General features: G+C 44.2%; 1 protein-coding gene across 2 annotated transcripts in view; it reads right to left on the reverse strand.

Annotated features, from left to right (window-relative positions):
• The window catches only part of Polr1d (RNA polymerase I and III subunit D), a 32,500-nt gene extending 19,304 nt beyond the window's left edge, over positions 1-13,196 (reverse strand). Inside the window, exons 1-2 of one of the 2 annotated variants that reach the window (XM_051205155.1) lie at positions 12,794-13,196; positions 11,428-11,983 (exon numbers count right to left, since the gene is read on the reverse strand). In XM_051205155.1, the coding sequence (XP_051061112.1) occupies positions 11,608-11,983; positions 12,794-12,819 (402 nt within the window). In that variant the 5' untranslated portion in view covers positions 12,820-13,196 and the 3' untranslated portion in view covers positions 11,428-11,607. Of the gene's footprint in view, positions 1-11,427; positions 11,984-12,793 lie in introns of those variants that run through there. The other variant, XM_051205156.1, reaches the window with a different exon arrangement.
• Between the last annotated feature and the right edge of the window lie 3,615 nt (positions 13,197-16,811).

Consider the following 16,811-nt stretch of genomic DNA (forward strand, 5'->3'; position numbering starts at 1 on the left):
TGAACACACACACACACACACACACACACACACACACGGGGTGTGTGTCTGACTTGGAGAGCAGTGGCCCTTTGAAGGACATTTTTTTAGAAAGCTCAAAGTACTGAATTGAGGTGGTTCACTGAACAAGTAGGCCAGGACTATAGGACTAGAAAGTAAAGTGATATAAACATTTATTTTTAAAGCTGAAGGATGCTGTGGACTTCTGGTGCAATGCAAACATGTTCTTATGTACACTTAGTTCAATGGCAGAGCTAGTGTGGGAGCTCAAACCCACAATCCAGGCACGCTATTCAATGGCAGGGCTAGCTAGCTTCTTGACTCACACCTACAATTCCAGCACCTGGGAGGCTGAGGATAAAGGATGGCTTCAAATCTGAACCTGGTTGACATAGGGAGTTTTAGGACAGTTAGGGCTACACAGTGAGACCCTTTCTTTGAATAAAAGCATAAACACTAGAAATAATACAGAGATAAATAAAAGGAAGAAACCACTTAAAGTGAACAAGCCCAAGGCAGAAGATTCCATTAGAGATTGTGTCAACTTTTACTCTGTCCCATCATGCATGAGCTGCTAAATGGAAGGAATTGCCAGAGCAATGGGCTCAGTGTTTTTGGCATCAGAAACCAGCAGTGTAACAACCAAGACCCAGTATACAATAAGGTAGGACTGTATTCTGCAGAGACGCCATCACACAGGTTATCAAAATGCTTAACACAACCTTCTAGCCCTTCAGTAATGCCAAGCTTTAAATAGCTATGCATCCTAGAGCCATCTTCTCTACTAATGCACACAGACTGTCCTTAAGACAAACAGCAACTGTACTTGCACTGGATGGAGCCTTACTAGCAAAGAGTCTAAGATGGAATTAAAAATAGAACAGGTGCACAAATGGGGAACTTCTAAGAGGAAGGTCATACTGTTTGTTTCAATGGTGCACTGTGCCTTCCACCCAGGCATACACTTTCATGCTTGCTCACCGTTTTCACTGCAGATGCTGGGCCATGGATTAAACTTCTGTTTGTCCCCATACACACTGTGTTTAAAGGCCCCAGATCTAAGTATTTATAGTTCTCTGTTTAACATCATTTACAGTAAAAAGACCCAAATGGACTACAATGCTCTGGTAAAGACCCATTAAATAAAATGTGTTTTAAAAAATGCAAGGTGAAAATTACTCATGTCAGCATTAGAAGTCAGCTAGCTTAACTGTGTCATACAAAGCCAAGGAAATTATGGTTTAGAGTCTTTAACTTTCCTAAGACTAAATAATTATCTGACTTGGGGTGGTATTTAATCCAAAATTATCAACACCCACCAACAAGCAACAAGTATGGCTTGCCAGTCAATCTAGGGAGAAGACACACAAGGCTAACCTACCTTGTGACATTTCAGCACATGGTCATTACTCCTGAGGACAGCATAAGGACTGGCAATAACTGCCCCAGTGTTGTGCTATGTCCATTATGGGACACTCTGAAACACACAAGCTATACAGCCAAATTCTTGTCTGAAAAGTCCACGCTGAGTAGGAGTACCCAGTAACTGACCCTAACACTCTTCCCGATGCTTTGGGACAAGGGACCACGCAGTTTCTATCAGTCTTGAATTGAGAACATACTGGACCTGCCTAAGAAGAGGAGACAGCCACAGCACTTGAGTTTGGCCATTTGTAGCTTTTGTAGCATTCAAGAGCACAGAGCTATGGGGTCTGTTAAATGAAGACATTCCTACAAGCCTTTTAGAGCTTCTATGGGGACTAAATATAATCATACATGTAGTTATGCAACAATAAGGCATTGAATAAATATAAGGTGCTATTTTAAGATTTTCAAAATTGATGGCTATATATTAAGGAAAGCACACAAATATTACCTAATACCCATCACATACACAGTGATTATAGCATGACACTTCATAGACTTCCAGAACACTTGACCTTGTTGTCCCCCTCTTTCAATACTGAATCAACAGAAGCTTTGGGGTGGTGGTGCTGGTATGTCCAAAGTCAAAAGTAAGGGGCAAAGATGACTCTAAGCTCAAGTCTTTGCCTTGTGTCTACACCACTTCCTTAGTTTTACTCATCCATGAAGAGAACTCCCATATTGTTGAGGCTGTTCAAGAAGTGTTTTGGAAAAATATAAGTGAAAAAGTTAAAATGAGCCAGGCAGTGGTGGTGCATGCCTTAGTTCGAGGCCAGCTTGGTCTACAAAGTGAGTTCCAGGAAAGGCTCCAAAGCTACAGACAAACCCTGTCTCAAAAACAAACAAACCAACAAACAAATGAAGTTAAAATGGATTTATTTAATGATTCCCATGAAGCTTAATAAGATGAAAATTTCTATTTTCACAAACCATGTCCTCCTAGTAAAAGCCTTTTGTAGGTGCTGAAGCACTTTAAGCCACTGATGCTTGCATGGTTAAGATTTGCTGGCTGTATGACTGAAGTCAGCTTCCTTAACTTTTCCTTTCCTACAAGTAGGAAGCTACCAACTCTGAAAGGAGGGTTAAGCTGGTTTCCCCACTTGAGTCAATCTCACTTTACAGTCAGAGCTATGTGCCATCTGCTTTCGGTTAGAAATAAGCCTAGTTGGCATTCTCAAGTCTTGGCTTGCTGGGAAGCACACAGCTCAGATAAAACCGACCCATTAGATGCAGCCAACAGGAAGGAAACCTTCTGCCTTTGCCTGCCTCAAGTCTGGGCAGCAGACAGTGACACACCCATAGGCTGACAGTTCTAAAGACAAGACATTTTAAATCAAAGTTCCTAATCATAAGCCTCCAATGCCCCCTTCTCACCATCCACTTAAGGATAAAGTATAGCCTTCACATGCAGACAGGAGTAAAAGTGTAACCACAAGCCTGAAAGCTCAGATCACAGAATCTGCTACAGAATATTAATCCAACTCATTCACTCCAACAAAGAAAATGATGACCATACTCCACACCTCATCTATGGAATGCAGTGCTAACTGAAACTTATGTCTCCAATTTCGTAGATTCATCATTTTTGAAGAAAAACCCTGCTAAGTATTTTTAGCACCAAGACTTATGCTTGAGTATGCAGAACAGAGTAAGTAAGCCAGCCAGCATCTGAGACCACTTTAGATGAGGAATCTCAATGATGCATGATCCTTGAATGATGAGTTCCAATTACAACTTATTCTGGGATCTCAGTTTGTTAGAAACTAACACTTACCCAATGCTGCTCCCAGAAGGCACAGGTCATTAAATGAAAATTGCAGTGCAAGGCATGCAATAACTCCCTATGAGTTATTGGTGAGGCAGGCCCCAGAAGTCTCCAGAACAACACAGGCTATTACAATTGCCCTTGGCTACCCTCCATACATGGTAAGATCCTATTTGACTGACTGCAGGGCTAGAAAAATCAACCTCAAACCAACCAAGAAACCTTCCTGCTAGCTGGAAATGTTGGAAGGTGCTATGTGAGAAAAGACATCAGTCTTCTTACCCAGAACTGGACCCTGCATGCCACAATTTCAGCCTGCCTAGGCAAGATGAAACTACTAGCGCAATAGTTGCAGTACTGTGAGAGGGTCATTATCATTTTCTGATTGGATTTGAAGCCTGTTCCATAGGAGGTACTATAATCGTGGTCAAAAGCCCATAGTTTATGCTATAGCATGCACCAGATTGTGGGGGGTGGTAGAGAGGAAGCAAGCGATATAAAATATGTAAATTACAAATATAAGTGTGTGTGTGTGTGTGTGCGCGCGCGCGCGTGCGTGCGTGTGTGTGTGTGTACACATTTAGATTTGAAGACACTAAGTGCTATAAAAGGGGAAAAAAACTGCAGGGAAGGGTTTGGGGAAAAAGCTTGCAATCAAGAGTTAGAAGAAATGATAGGTATGATTCATTGACAAACTCATGCTTTTGACTTCCTGAGTTCACAAGTGTCAGCTGATGAATGATGGGGGGGATGCCCTTCTGTATATGTGTTTCTTTTATTCGTTGATGAATAAAACATTTGTTGGTCAATAAGGCAGGAAGATAGGCAGGACTAGGAGAGGAGAATTCTGGGAAAGATAGGCAGAAGGAGTTGCCATGTAGGGACCGGGTGGAAAGGACCTATCAGGCAGTTTCTGGTAAGGTAAGACCATGTGGAAATACATACTGAAATGGGCTGATAATTGGGCAGAGCTAGCCAATGGGAAACCAACAGTTTTATAATTAATATAGCATCTGTGTGTTTCTTTGGGGCTAATGGCTGTAGGACCTAGTGGTCAGCAACAGATGAGTATGCAAAATCATGACATCTGAGAGTGTGTATCCACTAGGGATTGTGCTAAGTATTTTAATTCATTTATTCTTTATCTACCAAGTGAGTGTTATTATCTACCCAGTTTACAGATAAGGAATCCAGAAGTTCAGAAAATCCTAGTCACTCATCCATATTCACAAACTTGGAAGTGGTAGAGCCACCAGGCTTTCTCACCACAGAGTTCTCACTCTTGGCCCTTATGTAATGTTGCCCTGAAAAAGAGGGCTCTACAAAGCAGTTTTTTCTGCCCTTGAAAAGGGAAAGAAACCCAAGCCTGAATAGCTAAGCAAACTGGTTCTGTCTCTTCTTCCTTAGATATTCTAGGCAATTTGATTTTCTCAGGGGCTCTTTATGTCTTGTCTTTTCTTTCTTTCCTTCCTTCCTTGTGGAATATTAGTTGAAGACATGTTACATTTGTTTATGCTGTGGAACATTTGTTTAATGATGTAAAGATGTGTTGCATTCCTTTCTGTTGCATTTCTTTAATGCTATGAAGCTGTGTTAGTTACTTTGCCTGTCTAAAATACCTGACTGGTCTAATAAAGAGCTGAATGTCCAATAGCTAGGTAGCAGAAAGGACAGGCAGGTCTGGCAGGCAGAAAGAATATGAAGAGAAAAAGAGTAGAAAGGAGCGAGAAAAAGGAGGAGAGAGCCAGGGACCAGCCATTCAGCAACCAGAGTAAGGGATGATATATAAAACAGAGAAAGACAAAAGCCCAGAAGCAAAAGGTACATGGGATAGTTTAAGAAAAGCTGGCTACAAACAAGCCAAGCTAAGGTAGGGCATTCATTAAGTAAGAATAAGTCTCCATGTGTGATTATTTGGAAGCTGGGTGGTGAGTCCCCAAAGAGTAAGACTAAAGAATAAAAAGAAAAGAAAAAACCAACTTCCTTTCTTTCTTTTCCTTCCTTCTTTCCCATCTTTTCTTTTTTGAGACAGGGTCTTTCTACATAGCCTTAGTTGGTCTGGAACTTGCTCTGTAGACCAGGCTGACCTCAAACTCAGAGACTGCTGCCTGCCTCAGCTGGAGCTTTCCTTTGATGCAGGTAGAAAAGGTTATTTACTAGAAATAGGAATTATTGACTAAGACATACATATGGTCTATTTTATGCAGTTTTATGCTCATTGGCCTAGATTGAGGCCTGGCTTCCAACCAACATTCCAGATACCTGGCACTGTACCAGGTACCCATCTGCTACAGACCTTTCATTCCTTCCTCATCTTTAAGTGTGGGGAAGACTTCGAATATTCCAGCAGAGGCTTAATTTCTTTTGGAAGAGAAATCCAACCCACCTATTTTTTATCGTTATGTGTTATGTGTATTCTATTAATAGAGATGGGAACCTATCCTATCTCTTTACAGTACTCCATGAAGCTAAAGGAGCCACAGAATCTACGGAGTTCTTGTTTGTTTCAAAATTTTCACTCAAGAAGACACATAATCCAACTGGTTTGTCCAACATATCTAATAATATTATAATAATCACATTAATCGCTAATATTGATTGACAGCATGCATTATTGCCTCATGTGCCATTAGAAACTAAACTGCATGCAGGCCAACTTGTTTCCTGCTCTATCCCTGTGCTCAATAGTTACTTAACAAATGAACAAAATGTTCTTTTATATTTTGAAGACAAGGTCTTGCTGTATGAGCCACCAGGCTGGCCTCAAACTCTCCATCTTTCTGCCTCAGCTTCCCAAGGGCTGGGATTAGTTCTGTATACCACCATGCCAAGCTGAACTGTTTGCTTTGAAGAGAGCAACATGGTATCAACAGGCAACAAACAGCAAGTTAGCTCTGTTCCCTGACCCTTTTCTCTTCTTACCCCCAATTTTTACATCTGGAAGTCCTGGATTTGCATCCTCTTTAAAAGATGCCAATTATTCTGATATGGTTGTTAGGGAGGTGGATTTAGAGCTGATAACTCTTTTAACTCCTATTATTAGGATAGACCAGGGGAGAGGTAGATCTTGCCTTACTGGTTTTTGGTTGTGAGGGAGTGGCTGGAAAGCCTCAAAGTAAGTGAACACGAATATGGGCCCCAGAGAAGTTTGGGTTCATTTCCAACCTTTCTCTCCATATCTTTCCCATGATACAGGATCTTTCTCTAAGTTTCTTTTCTAGAAGTTTCTTGTATATAATGTTGTCAAGGCTCTAGTCTTACTTATATCTCTGTCCATCAGACCTGCACTATTAAATGGCCTGAATTCACTGCTGGTTTGACTATTCTCTGCCACTCACCCATTTTGCACACTGCTATGGGATGCAAAACCACCATTTATGGCATATATTGGTTCTTTTTTAAGATTCATTATTGTCCCCTCCCTTTTAGTGGTGGTAATCAAACCCTGGGCCTATATACACTAGGGCAAGTACTCCACCACAGAGCTAAGGTGAAGCATCTCCTCTTGTTTTGAACATGGATTCAAAAAGTTGTTCAGGCTGAGCTTTGAACTTATTCTGTAGTCCAGGCTGTTGGTGAACTGGAGACCTGTTACTCCCAAGTAGCTTGGATTATAGGTATGAGAGATCGAGCCCAGCTAAGGGCACCTTTATACTGGAAAGAGGAAAGCCATACATCTTTGAACACTGATACTTTTACAATCCACCAGCTTCAGTATTTCAAGAGTTCCTGGAAAGCAGACCATGCCTGTCTTGTTTACTGTCCTCAGCACCTAGGCTAGCTAGCTACCAGAGCCGGTGGGTGCACTGGGAATAGCGACTGCCTCAAGCCTGTCTTATCTGTTCCATTCTATGTTCTGAATTTACCTAATCAACACATTAGCACAAAGTCTTCTTTTTCATATGTATAACTCACTTGCCCTGCCCCAAACCACAGAACGCTTGTTAGGATGACTCATTAGACTCTCATTTCCATCAGTTTTTAGGACAGTGCTATTTATTAAGTGCATACTTGCTTTGTAGACATTGTGAGGTTCATTGTGGGCTGGGTGTGATAAGCATTCCATCCTTGAAGTAAATGGACCCACAGAACAACTGTACCACAATATCTTATAAAATCTAAAGCAGCAAAAGAAAGTACAGTATTAAGATTGTCCTGAAAAGGGATAGATCTGGTTATTATAGGTCTTTGAAAGCAAGTTGATGGATCTAATGGCATCTCTTGGAGGCTCCATTTGAAGGATGTTCCAAAGATCACCTGAGCTTATAAATGAAGTTAACCAAAACAATTACTTTTGTCTAAGACATGGAATACTATAATCTTTTCTTAAAAACACATTTGTATTAGTTGAGTATGGTAGCATACAACCTTTAATTCCAGCACACAGGAGACAGAGGCAGGTGTACCTCTGTGAATCTGAGGACATCGTGGTCTACACAATGAGTTCCAGAACAGCCAGGGATACGTAGAGAGACCCTATCTCAATACCCACTGGCAAATATTTTTTTCTAACTAATTTTTTTCAAATATATTTTGATTATATTCTTTTCCTTCCCCCTGGAGACTATAATCCTAATAAATGAACTGAAAAGGATGACCAATCATGGGCCAAAGAAGATGTACTTTCCTATTTCTTGAAATGCAGGATGCTCTGGGCCACAACTAAATGGATCCCTTTTTATGTAGACACTTTTTCTTCTCTACAGAGATACTGCACAAACCTGTATTACATCAATTAGGGCACTTAGATGTTACTGCTATATGTAATTTAGAACTAGTTTGTAAAGTGCTTTGAAAATGGCAAGTGCTAAGCCAAATACTCAGAATTATTAGATATTAAAAGCCTTTGGTATGTAAGCATATTAGTTAATGACTGGCTCTTTAGAAAGCACAGGATTTTACAGCTGAACAGAACTTCTGATCTTGAATCAGTAAAACTGCAATGGTTTGAGTGCAATGTTATTAGGGAGTAAGTAAAATAGTGATGTCTCCACACCCCTACCTCCACCCCCTGAGTTTATTTAAATGTGATCCAAGTCTGTCTCCCATATTCTTCCTGTCCTTTCTTTCATGGCCTTGGCCTGGAACTCACATGTAGACCAGGATACCCTCAAACTCAGTGCCACCTGCCTCTACCTACAGGCATTAAAGGTGTGCTCTACCATGCGCAACTCCCTCAGCCCTCCTTCAGTTCCTACACACTCCATGCAACAATTCCTTCCACACATATGGGACTCCTGATTATCCTGTTTTCTCCCTTCACCCATCTGCCTTCTAAAGACATCAGAGGTGAACCTGCTTATGGCCACCCTAAATTCAGCCTGCAAGCCACAGGGTTGGTAACAGTTAATCCTTTTCTGAAATGAAATCATGAGATGTGGTGTCACTAGTGGACACACTTTCTGTTTGCACTAACTGGGCTTTCTTACATCTTCCAAGATTCCTTACTTTGAGATGGTTTTCTAGAATCTTCATCACCCTGGAATATTCTTTATCTTTGTGCCATGACTGAACTTTCATCATCCCTACCTAAACATACCCTTCTAATGTCTGTATTTTTCTTTGGAAAACTCAAAACCAAGATGTTTCTCAGCAAATTCCTTTCCTTAGACCCCCAAATAAATGCTGCCCATAGCCTAGTGGCCTCTGGGCTAACTCCAAGAGACTTTTCCCCCAATTGCTCAGCTGACTTCCTCAATATTACTTTTCCTGGCTTCCACAGTGAGGATGCCCAAGGCTTAGTTCTTGGGCCCCTTCCTTGTCATTTTCCAGCCTTTGTTGACTTAAAGCTTTATGATTAGGACTCACAAAGTTTATTTTCAGCTTAGATCTCTTCCGTGGCCCTCAACTCATGCCTACAATATTCAAAATAGAGCATCTGACTTCTTTTAAGCTCCTCCTGTTAGTAACTGGCCCCAATCATAGGTGGAAGTTGGAGTCATGTTTCTGTGACTTCCACTTCCCATTCTTGAGGACTTCACCCTTTTCCCTGTTGTTAGCTTAATACTGTTCTGGGCCACCTTGACTCTTGTGGATTATCTGTTTTCAGTCTGGTGGTTTTGCTACATCTACCTCATCATCCCACACTGTAATCAAAGTAACACATCACTCCAGCTCCCCCACCCCCCAATCCAGATAACGGGCCCTCGTCCTTCTCTCCTGCTCTACAAAACATGTAAGTCTTTCAGTGTTCCAGCCTTTAGCTTCTACTTCAGGACCAATTCACATTTCTCATCATCACTTGCTCTCCATGCTACACAGCTACTTCCTTCTTTCCCTTCATCTCTGGAAAACCTTTCTTGATTTGTGACTAAAGCATATACTTCTCAAGTTCACTACTTGACCCTGTATGTTTCTTTCATAGAATTATACTTAAAAAGTTCCTACTGTTAAACTGGGTGTGGTAGGCCACACCTTTAATCCCAACACTTGGGAGGCAGAGACAGGTGGATCTCTAAGTTTGAAGCCAGCCTGGTCTACAAAGTGAGTTCCAAGACAGTCAGGGATACATAGAGAAATCTTGTCTTGAAAAACAAAGTTCCTACTGTTGTTATCTGTTCTCAAGGCCTGGTACAATGCAGGCACTCATATCTTTTTAAAAAGTGGGCCTAGTGGGGGAAATGTAGACTTTTGGCAGGGTATAAAAGGTCCAATTTAACAAACACTTTCCATATTCTAAGTATATTGGTGACGTTCTTCTGAGGCAAGTTCTTGCTACGTACATTTAGTCTGGTCTTCAAATTCTCCTGCTTTTCTCTTCAATGCTGGCACTATAGGCTGTATCATCATCCCTAGCAGATAATGAAGCTTTGACTAAAGACTGTCATCAACAAAGACTCCAAAGCACAAGGCTCTAGAGAATGGGGGGGGGGGGGGATTGGGCTCAAGGGCTGATGTTTAAGGCAAATCAAGTCACACTTGGGTAGGATACAAAACAGGACTGAAGAGATAAACAAGATGAGTCTTGGATGTGATATGCTTTGCTAATCTTTTAAGTTTCCAAAACGTTATTTGTTCCATACATAATTCTCCTCCTCCAAATTCTAACTGTATATCAAATAGTATCTCTTTTCTGTAACCCTACGCAGTATTTACACACCCAAGGACTGAAGATGTTACCTGTTAAGTCCAGTCTTTTTCAGTAATTAAAATTGGGGTCAGGGAGACTTGCTATGAAAACACAATGACGGAGCTCAGTCTCTAGAGCTCATATGAAGAGTTGGGTAGGGTGGTGTCTAAGTTTGTAGTCCTGGTGCTTAGAAGACAACACAGGCAGGCCCCTAGGGCTTCCAGTCAGGTAGCTTAGCTTAACTGACAAATTCCAGGGCAGTGAGAGATTCTGTCTCAAAATCCAAGGTAGAGCTGGGAGTGATGGCAAACTCCCTTAAACCCAGCATGTGGGAGATTAAGGCAGGGGCAAGCAGATCTTTGAGTTTACAAAGTTGAGTTCCAAGCCAGCAAGAGCTATTTAGTAAGACTGTCTCAAAACAAATGAACCATCCTTAAGGCTGACCTCTGCCTCCATATGCACACGTGTATCCACACGAACATGCCCAGACAAAACACAATAAAAAGTATTTGGTTTACTCATAATAATTCTATATTTCATGAGTGCTCCGGAACTCTAGCAGTAAACTGGTATCTATCCTACAAATGCTACAAAGATGGAACTTGATACCAATTCAAATTCTCATGAAGAAAGCAAAAATAAAAAATTCCCATGAAAAGTTAAAATTCTCAAGGGTCCTTCAAATTAGCCTCACCCTTACTCAGTCTACCAATAATATGAAAGGATGCATTTACATTAATAAAAATCAGGCTGACAAGATGGCTCAGTGGGTAAGGACGGTTGCCACCAAGCCTGACAAACTCTAAATGGATCCCATATGGTGTAGAGAATCAACTCCAAGTTGTCTCCTGACTTCCATGTGTGTCATGGAATGCTTGTATATGCACATTAAGTGAGGGGGATGGGGTGGTGGTGGAGGTGGGTGGGTGAGTCCCTCTGCCAATCTTCTTTCCTGCCTTTTTAACTACAGTCTATGGATTATGATCTACTCCATCTCCCATTCCTCAGCACTCCAATCATATAGAAATGAATAGCCCTTTTAATATCCATGATCAAAACCCTCAACATGGCCCAATTATCTGTTTGTTCACTTTCTGTGTGGGTTCAAGTAAGGGGTGGCACCATCCTTGGGGATCACCTAGGTTCAAGGAAGAGAAACCACTCAAACTAGTTTAAACAAAAGAGAGAATTTATTAGGCAAATATACTTGCAGAGACTTCAACAGCTGTAATGGGTCAACAGCTGGAACCACACCTTTCTACAAGACAGAACATGCTGCAATCACAAACTCTAGTTCTGGGTTCTGCACCATCATGAGGGTGGTCCTCCGTGTACTCTGCACGAGGGACTAGAAAGTGGGTTCGTTTCTGCTTGCCTTTTGATCTTTATACTCCTTTATGCTGGCCTCAAACTTGTCAAGCACATGCTGGCAGACATTCATGAGCTCATTCAGGCCTTTCTGAAACAGTTCAACAGCTGGAAGGTTACCCCGTGTCTGAATTCGAAAATTAATTTTGCTTTCTGAAGGATGGGTCGTAGTGTAACCACAAAATTCCACTTCCGGGTTCTTCATGATCATGTACCGCAGAGAATTTCCTAGGGTATGGTCCTCCTCGTGCAGTACAAATGTCACACACTGTCTATCTGTTCCAGCTGCCTGGACCATTTCCAAGGCTGTCTTCCTCTCGCCTTCAGCCACTGAGGTCTTCAATCCTGACATTTTTCTACACACATATTTTTTTTGTAAGAATGAGATCATATGGAATACCGTTTTGTGATTAGCTTTTTAAGATTCACCACCTCATTTTCCTGCCTCCGAAACTTCTATCCATAAATAAATATTTAAATCGAGTTTCTCTCTACTCCATTTGACAATGCATATTGCCCACAAGGGGAGTCATCTCAGAAAAATCCACAAAATTAAATGTTTGCAAAGTCTTTCTTTGAATAGAGAAAAAGGGGCAGTTACAATAGGGTAGGCCCTGCTGGAAGATGAAAAGGGAGTTGACAGGCATAAAAAACACGATTACTTTAGCATAAAAATGGCAACTACTAGTTATCAAGGTGGTAGGCTCAGTTATGGCTTCCCTTTGAAAGAGGTAAGTAAACTAGTAAGTCAAAGGAAGTGAAAAGTTTAAAAGGAAGAACAATTTTGGCGGACAGAGAAAATTTACGAGCATTCTGCACACAAAGGAGTTGCAGTAACTTTAGCCGACTTAACATGCCAGCACCGCCTGGTGCGCGACCTTACACGAGGCAGTTCTAATGGGGGTGGCAGTTTGGCACTTAGAGCTGGATTCCCAACTTTTCTCCCTTCCATGATGGCTAGAGTCCCTCTGAGCTCTTCTGTATAAACAAACCCACAGCTTCTCCTCCCTCTTCCCAACCCGACCGGCTCAACTCGCTGTCCCTTCCTCAGCGCCTCGGGTCAGGCCTAGCCGCCCCGCTGGGCAGCAGTCGGCCGCGTGCCCGGTCGCTACCCGCTTCTCTGGTCCGGCCCGCAGCCCCGCTCCACTCTTCCCCTCCAACCTTACCTCTCCAGCTCCTGATCCTCTTCCATCGCGAGGGGCGGCTCCAGAAAATCCTCAGGTGGTGCTGCCGAAAAGAACGCTCTCCCCCATATCGCGAAAGATGCGGGCGAAGCAGGAAGGAAGAAACCACCGACGGAAGAAGCGGTGACGGAAGGAGGAGGGCGGAGCCGCAGCGGCGCGGCAGGGCCCGGCTGAGGGGCGGGGCGAATGCAGAACACGCCCCCTGCCACGCCCCTGTGCGAGCCGGACCGCTCACCTGGAACTGCGGAAGCAAGGCGGCTCAAGCTGTCCCCGTGTGCTGGCGGAGAGCCGTCCCCTCGCCTGTCGACCTCAGACACCTGCTGTTTAGGGTCGGAGTTGAACCTCTGATCTGCTAGCCCCTCCAGGGACGGGACTGCCCCCGGGCTGGCTTTAACCCCGGATTGGAGTCCTTTGGAGTCTATCGTAGGGCACCTTGTAACCTTCTAAAAGCAGAGAGACTCGTGTGCGAAGATGACTATCCTGACCATACTGTGGTTTAGGGGGACATTTTCCTCCCTGGGGTGCAAGTGCACATCTCCATCAGGTGCAAGGGCAGCGTTAGTCTTTCTTTTGGGAGAGAAGTATGAGTTTGGAGTACCGTCGTCCTTCCCCAGGAGCTCGGGTTTACCCTTTGCGGACGACCTGCGGTTCCTTTGGCCTTTGATCCCAAGGAACCGCCCTTCTCTTCTCCTCAGGTGCATCCTCCCAGCTCCCACCTGACCCTGGCCAGGCTGGGTCCCCGCCCTACCCCAGCTGTCCTCTCGCGCACACCTACACGTCAGCCACCCCGCACCACCTGTTCTCCCTTAGCCTGGTCCCGCAGCCCTCCCCTCCCTTCAGCTGTCCCAAGTCCGGCGCGGCGCTCCGGGGTGCACGCAAACACTTCCCGAGCGCCTTCTGTGTGTGTGTCTGAAGGGAGAATCCGGCCGGGAGCGATGGCGGAGGGCGGAGCGTGCTCACTCTAACTCGGGAGTGATGAGCAGGGCCGGTCTGGCCCCTCGAGCTCCTTGATTGGTCGAGAGGCTCAGAGCCCGCTCTTAGTCCCGCCTTTCTCCTCCGCTGATTGGCTCAGGTGCGTGTCGGGTTGGGCTCCTGCGCTCGCCCCCGAGGGGAAAGGCAGCAGGGGCGGTTGAGAAGTGAAGTCTTGGCCGGACTTTGCTTCTCGCCAGGAAATCGGGCCGGGCGGCGTCCTCGTCAGCGCTCCTGCGGGAGCCCGCCGCTTTCCCTGAGTGAGTTACTTCGCCTCAGGTGCGGGCGGTGACAGGGTGTGTCTTCGGGACAGGGGGAACCGCCGGGGACCGCGTGGAGTCCGGCCCGGCCCGGTGCGGGTGCGGGTTCCAGGCGCCGCACTGTGGGTCTGAGAGACGCTCGCTTTTTAAAACAGGGAGCTTCGGGGACGAGTTCTTGCACTTGGCGTGTGCACGTTTTCGGGAGCCAAAGCGACGCTAGCTTGCTGCCCTCTGGTTTTGTTCCCTGGAAGGGATGAGCAGAGATCCTCCTCCCCGCCCCAGCCTGTTGCGGGAGAATTCTCACCTTTCCCTTCAGGCTAGAGACAGATTTGACGTGTTTGGGGGAAGGGGAGGATCATTTCCAAAATATGCATCTCGGTTTGGAAGCATTTGCGCACAAAAGCACCGCTTGGGAAACATTGCTGGCTTTTCAAAGCTTTCTGCCACGTTTCACACAAGGACTTTTAAATGGAATATTAGAGTATTCCCGTTTACATTTAAGATTGTGTGTTTGCCAGAAACCTAAGGACGCTTCCGCATGACTTTACGAATCAATTTTTCTTTTTTCGCTGTAGAGCCCTGTCTGGCCTCCGTCTACCTCATGAGTGCTTTGGGGTTAGAAAGACGTGCGCCCCCACACCCCGCCAATTTTTCTTTTTACAAACACAGAAGCCAATGGCAAGAACAGTTGGAGGAATTTGTGAGCTTCAGTTGATCCAAACTGCCTTCACTTTAAGAATGTCACATTCTTGTAGTCCCAGTACTTAGAAGTTGGCCTCCTTCCCAGGACACATTTTGCTTTTTCTCTAGCCAGTACAGTGACACAGCACAGATGAAGCTGGATCTCAGTAGGTCAGTTCTGTTTGCTTTGATAGATTTGAACACCCTCCCCCACACCTTTGGACAAAAGGACTTTGGCAGGTAAAGAAGCAAGGTGGGGGAATCTAGTGCCCTAGTTGGCTGTTGGATCGTTGTTGAGCCAGAACTAACAAGGTTTTGCCATTTTAGCCTGTCCAAATTCCACGTGAGTTTTCCCATAAGGGTCAAATGTAGGCCAAGTCAGAATAGTACTAGAATCACATTGCTTTGTTTTCAGACCATTGCTCAAACTCTAATTCTGTATTTTGTTCCTCTAATCTTCAAGTCTGAACCTTTTCATTGGATATACATTCGGTGTCTACAGCATGCCCGGGCATTGGTGGAAAGGATCCGATCATTCCTTGCCCAAAGTTGCTAAGGGTTAATATACTACTTGGTCATCTGATTACCTCAGGGTATTTTGAACAAAGTGATGTGGGAACTTCAAAGTACTTCTGCCTAGAATGCATCAGAGAAACCATAGGCAGTCTTCAAATTGGTATGGGCTTTCTTCAGGAACATTCTAAATGCTTATGTCTATAGAATGTGACATTATCTGCTGTGCACATGGCTAGTCTGAAGGGCACAATGGGGTTGAAGTAATGGCCAGGGCTGGTTTATTGTTGATCTTGGGGTTCATGGCACTTTCTACAGGGGACACATATCACATTAAGGCATTTGGACTTCATCCAGTCCATGATACTGAGGTGTTAATTTCAAGCAGGAAAATGATGTAAGATTTGCTTTCCATAAAGATAACTGCAGCGGGGCTGGAGGATGGTGGTGGTCCAGATGAGATGTGAGAGACAAAATGGGAGGGGGCGTTACTGTGTAGTCTCCTGCCTCTTTGTGCTTTAGCATCTTTGCTGGTAGGGATTGGGAACTTGTAAAAATAAAAGCAAATGTGTCTATGGCTTAGATTAGGGTTTGGTGCTCAGTAAGAACTCAGCCGATGCCGGTTGTCAGCCTGAAGAAAGCTGGGGTGGCGTTCAGGAGGTACAGGCTACTAGGTGAATGACTAGATAGCAAAAATTAAAGATGACTCCTGGTTTTTTTGTTTGTTTTTGAGACTGAGTTTCTCTGTGTAGTTGCCCGGGAACTCACCTATGTAGAACAGACAGAGATCTGCCTGCCTCTGCTTCCTGGGTAGCTAGAATAAAAGGTGTGTGCCACTACCCTGTGGTTCCTGCTTTTTTTTTTTTTTGATTGGGGGCATGGGTGTGGACAAGGTAAGCTGCTCCTGGAGGCAGAAGAGGATCAGGTTCTTGCAGTTGACTTTAGAATTACTATTCCATCTGGGTTTTGATTCCTTACCGTGAAGGAAATAGTCACAGTACCTGTTTAGTAAGGTTTGAGGAGCAAGTGAAATTATGCATGTAATGCCCTTGACATAGTCTGTGGTGCAGCCCAAGTGCTGGATAAATATTAGTTGTTCCTTTAATGACAACAATACTAGTGAGATAGTGGAATGTTAGAGGCCTGAGAAGGAACAGTTTCAAATCCCTGACGGTAGAGTGAGAGGAAGGGAAGTGAAAGGAAGTGCAGCCCAGAATCAAGCCTGTGAGGAGCTACCTGGATGATTAACATGTTGTTGTGTATGTTGGGTAGGCATTGCCAAGACAGGCCTGAAAAGGGGAGAGAAAGGAAAAGAGCTTGCATAAAGCCTTTGTGTGTGGGGGAAGCTTTGTGTGAGATCTGGGGACAGGGAAAGTAGATGTTGGGGGGAGGGAAAGGGGAGTAGTGGCTGAGGTGTTAGCCTGGAGCAGCAGGTGTCTGAAGTGCATTCTGGAGCTGGGCATGGAGATACACATCCGTAATCCTGTCATTCCAGAGACTCTGACTCAAGAAGATTGCTGTGAGTTTGAGGCCACCATTGAGTGCAAAGTGAAATCCTGTCTTGAAACATTACAAAA

This window comes from Phodopus roborovskii, unplaced genomic scaffold (genome assembly GCF_943737965.1).
Source record: "Phodopus roborovskii unplaced genomic scaffold, PHOROB, whole genome shotgun sequence".
Taxonomy (NCBI): Eukaryota; Metazoa; Chordata; class Mammalia; order Rodentia; family Cricetidae; genus Phodopus; species Phodopus roborovskii.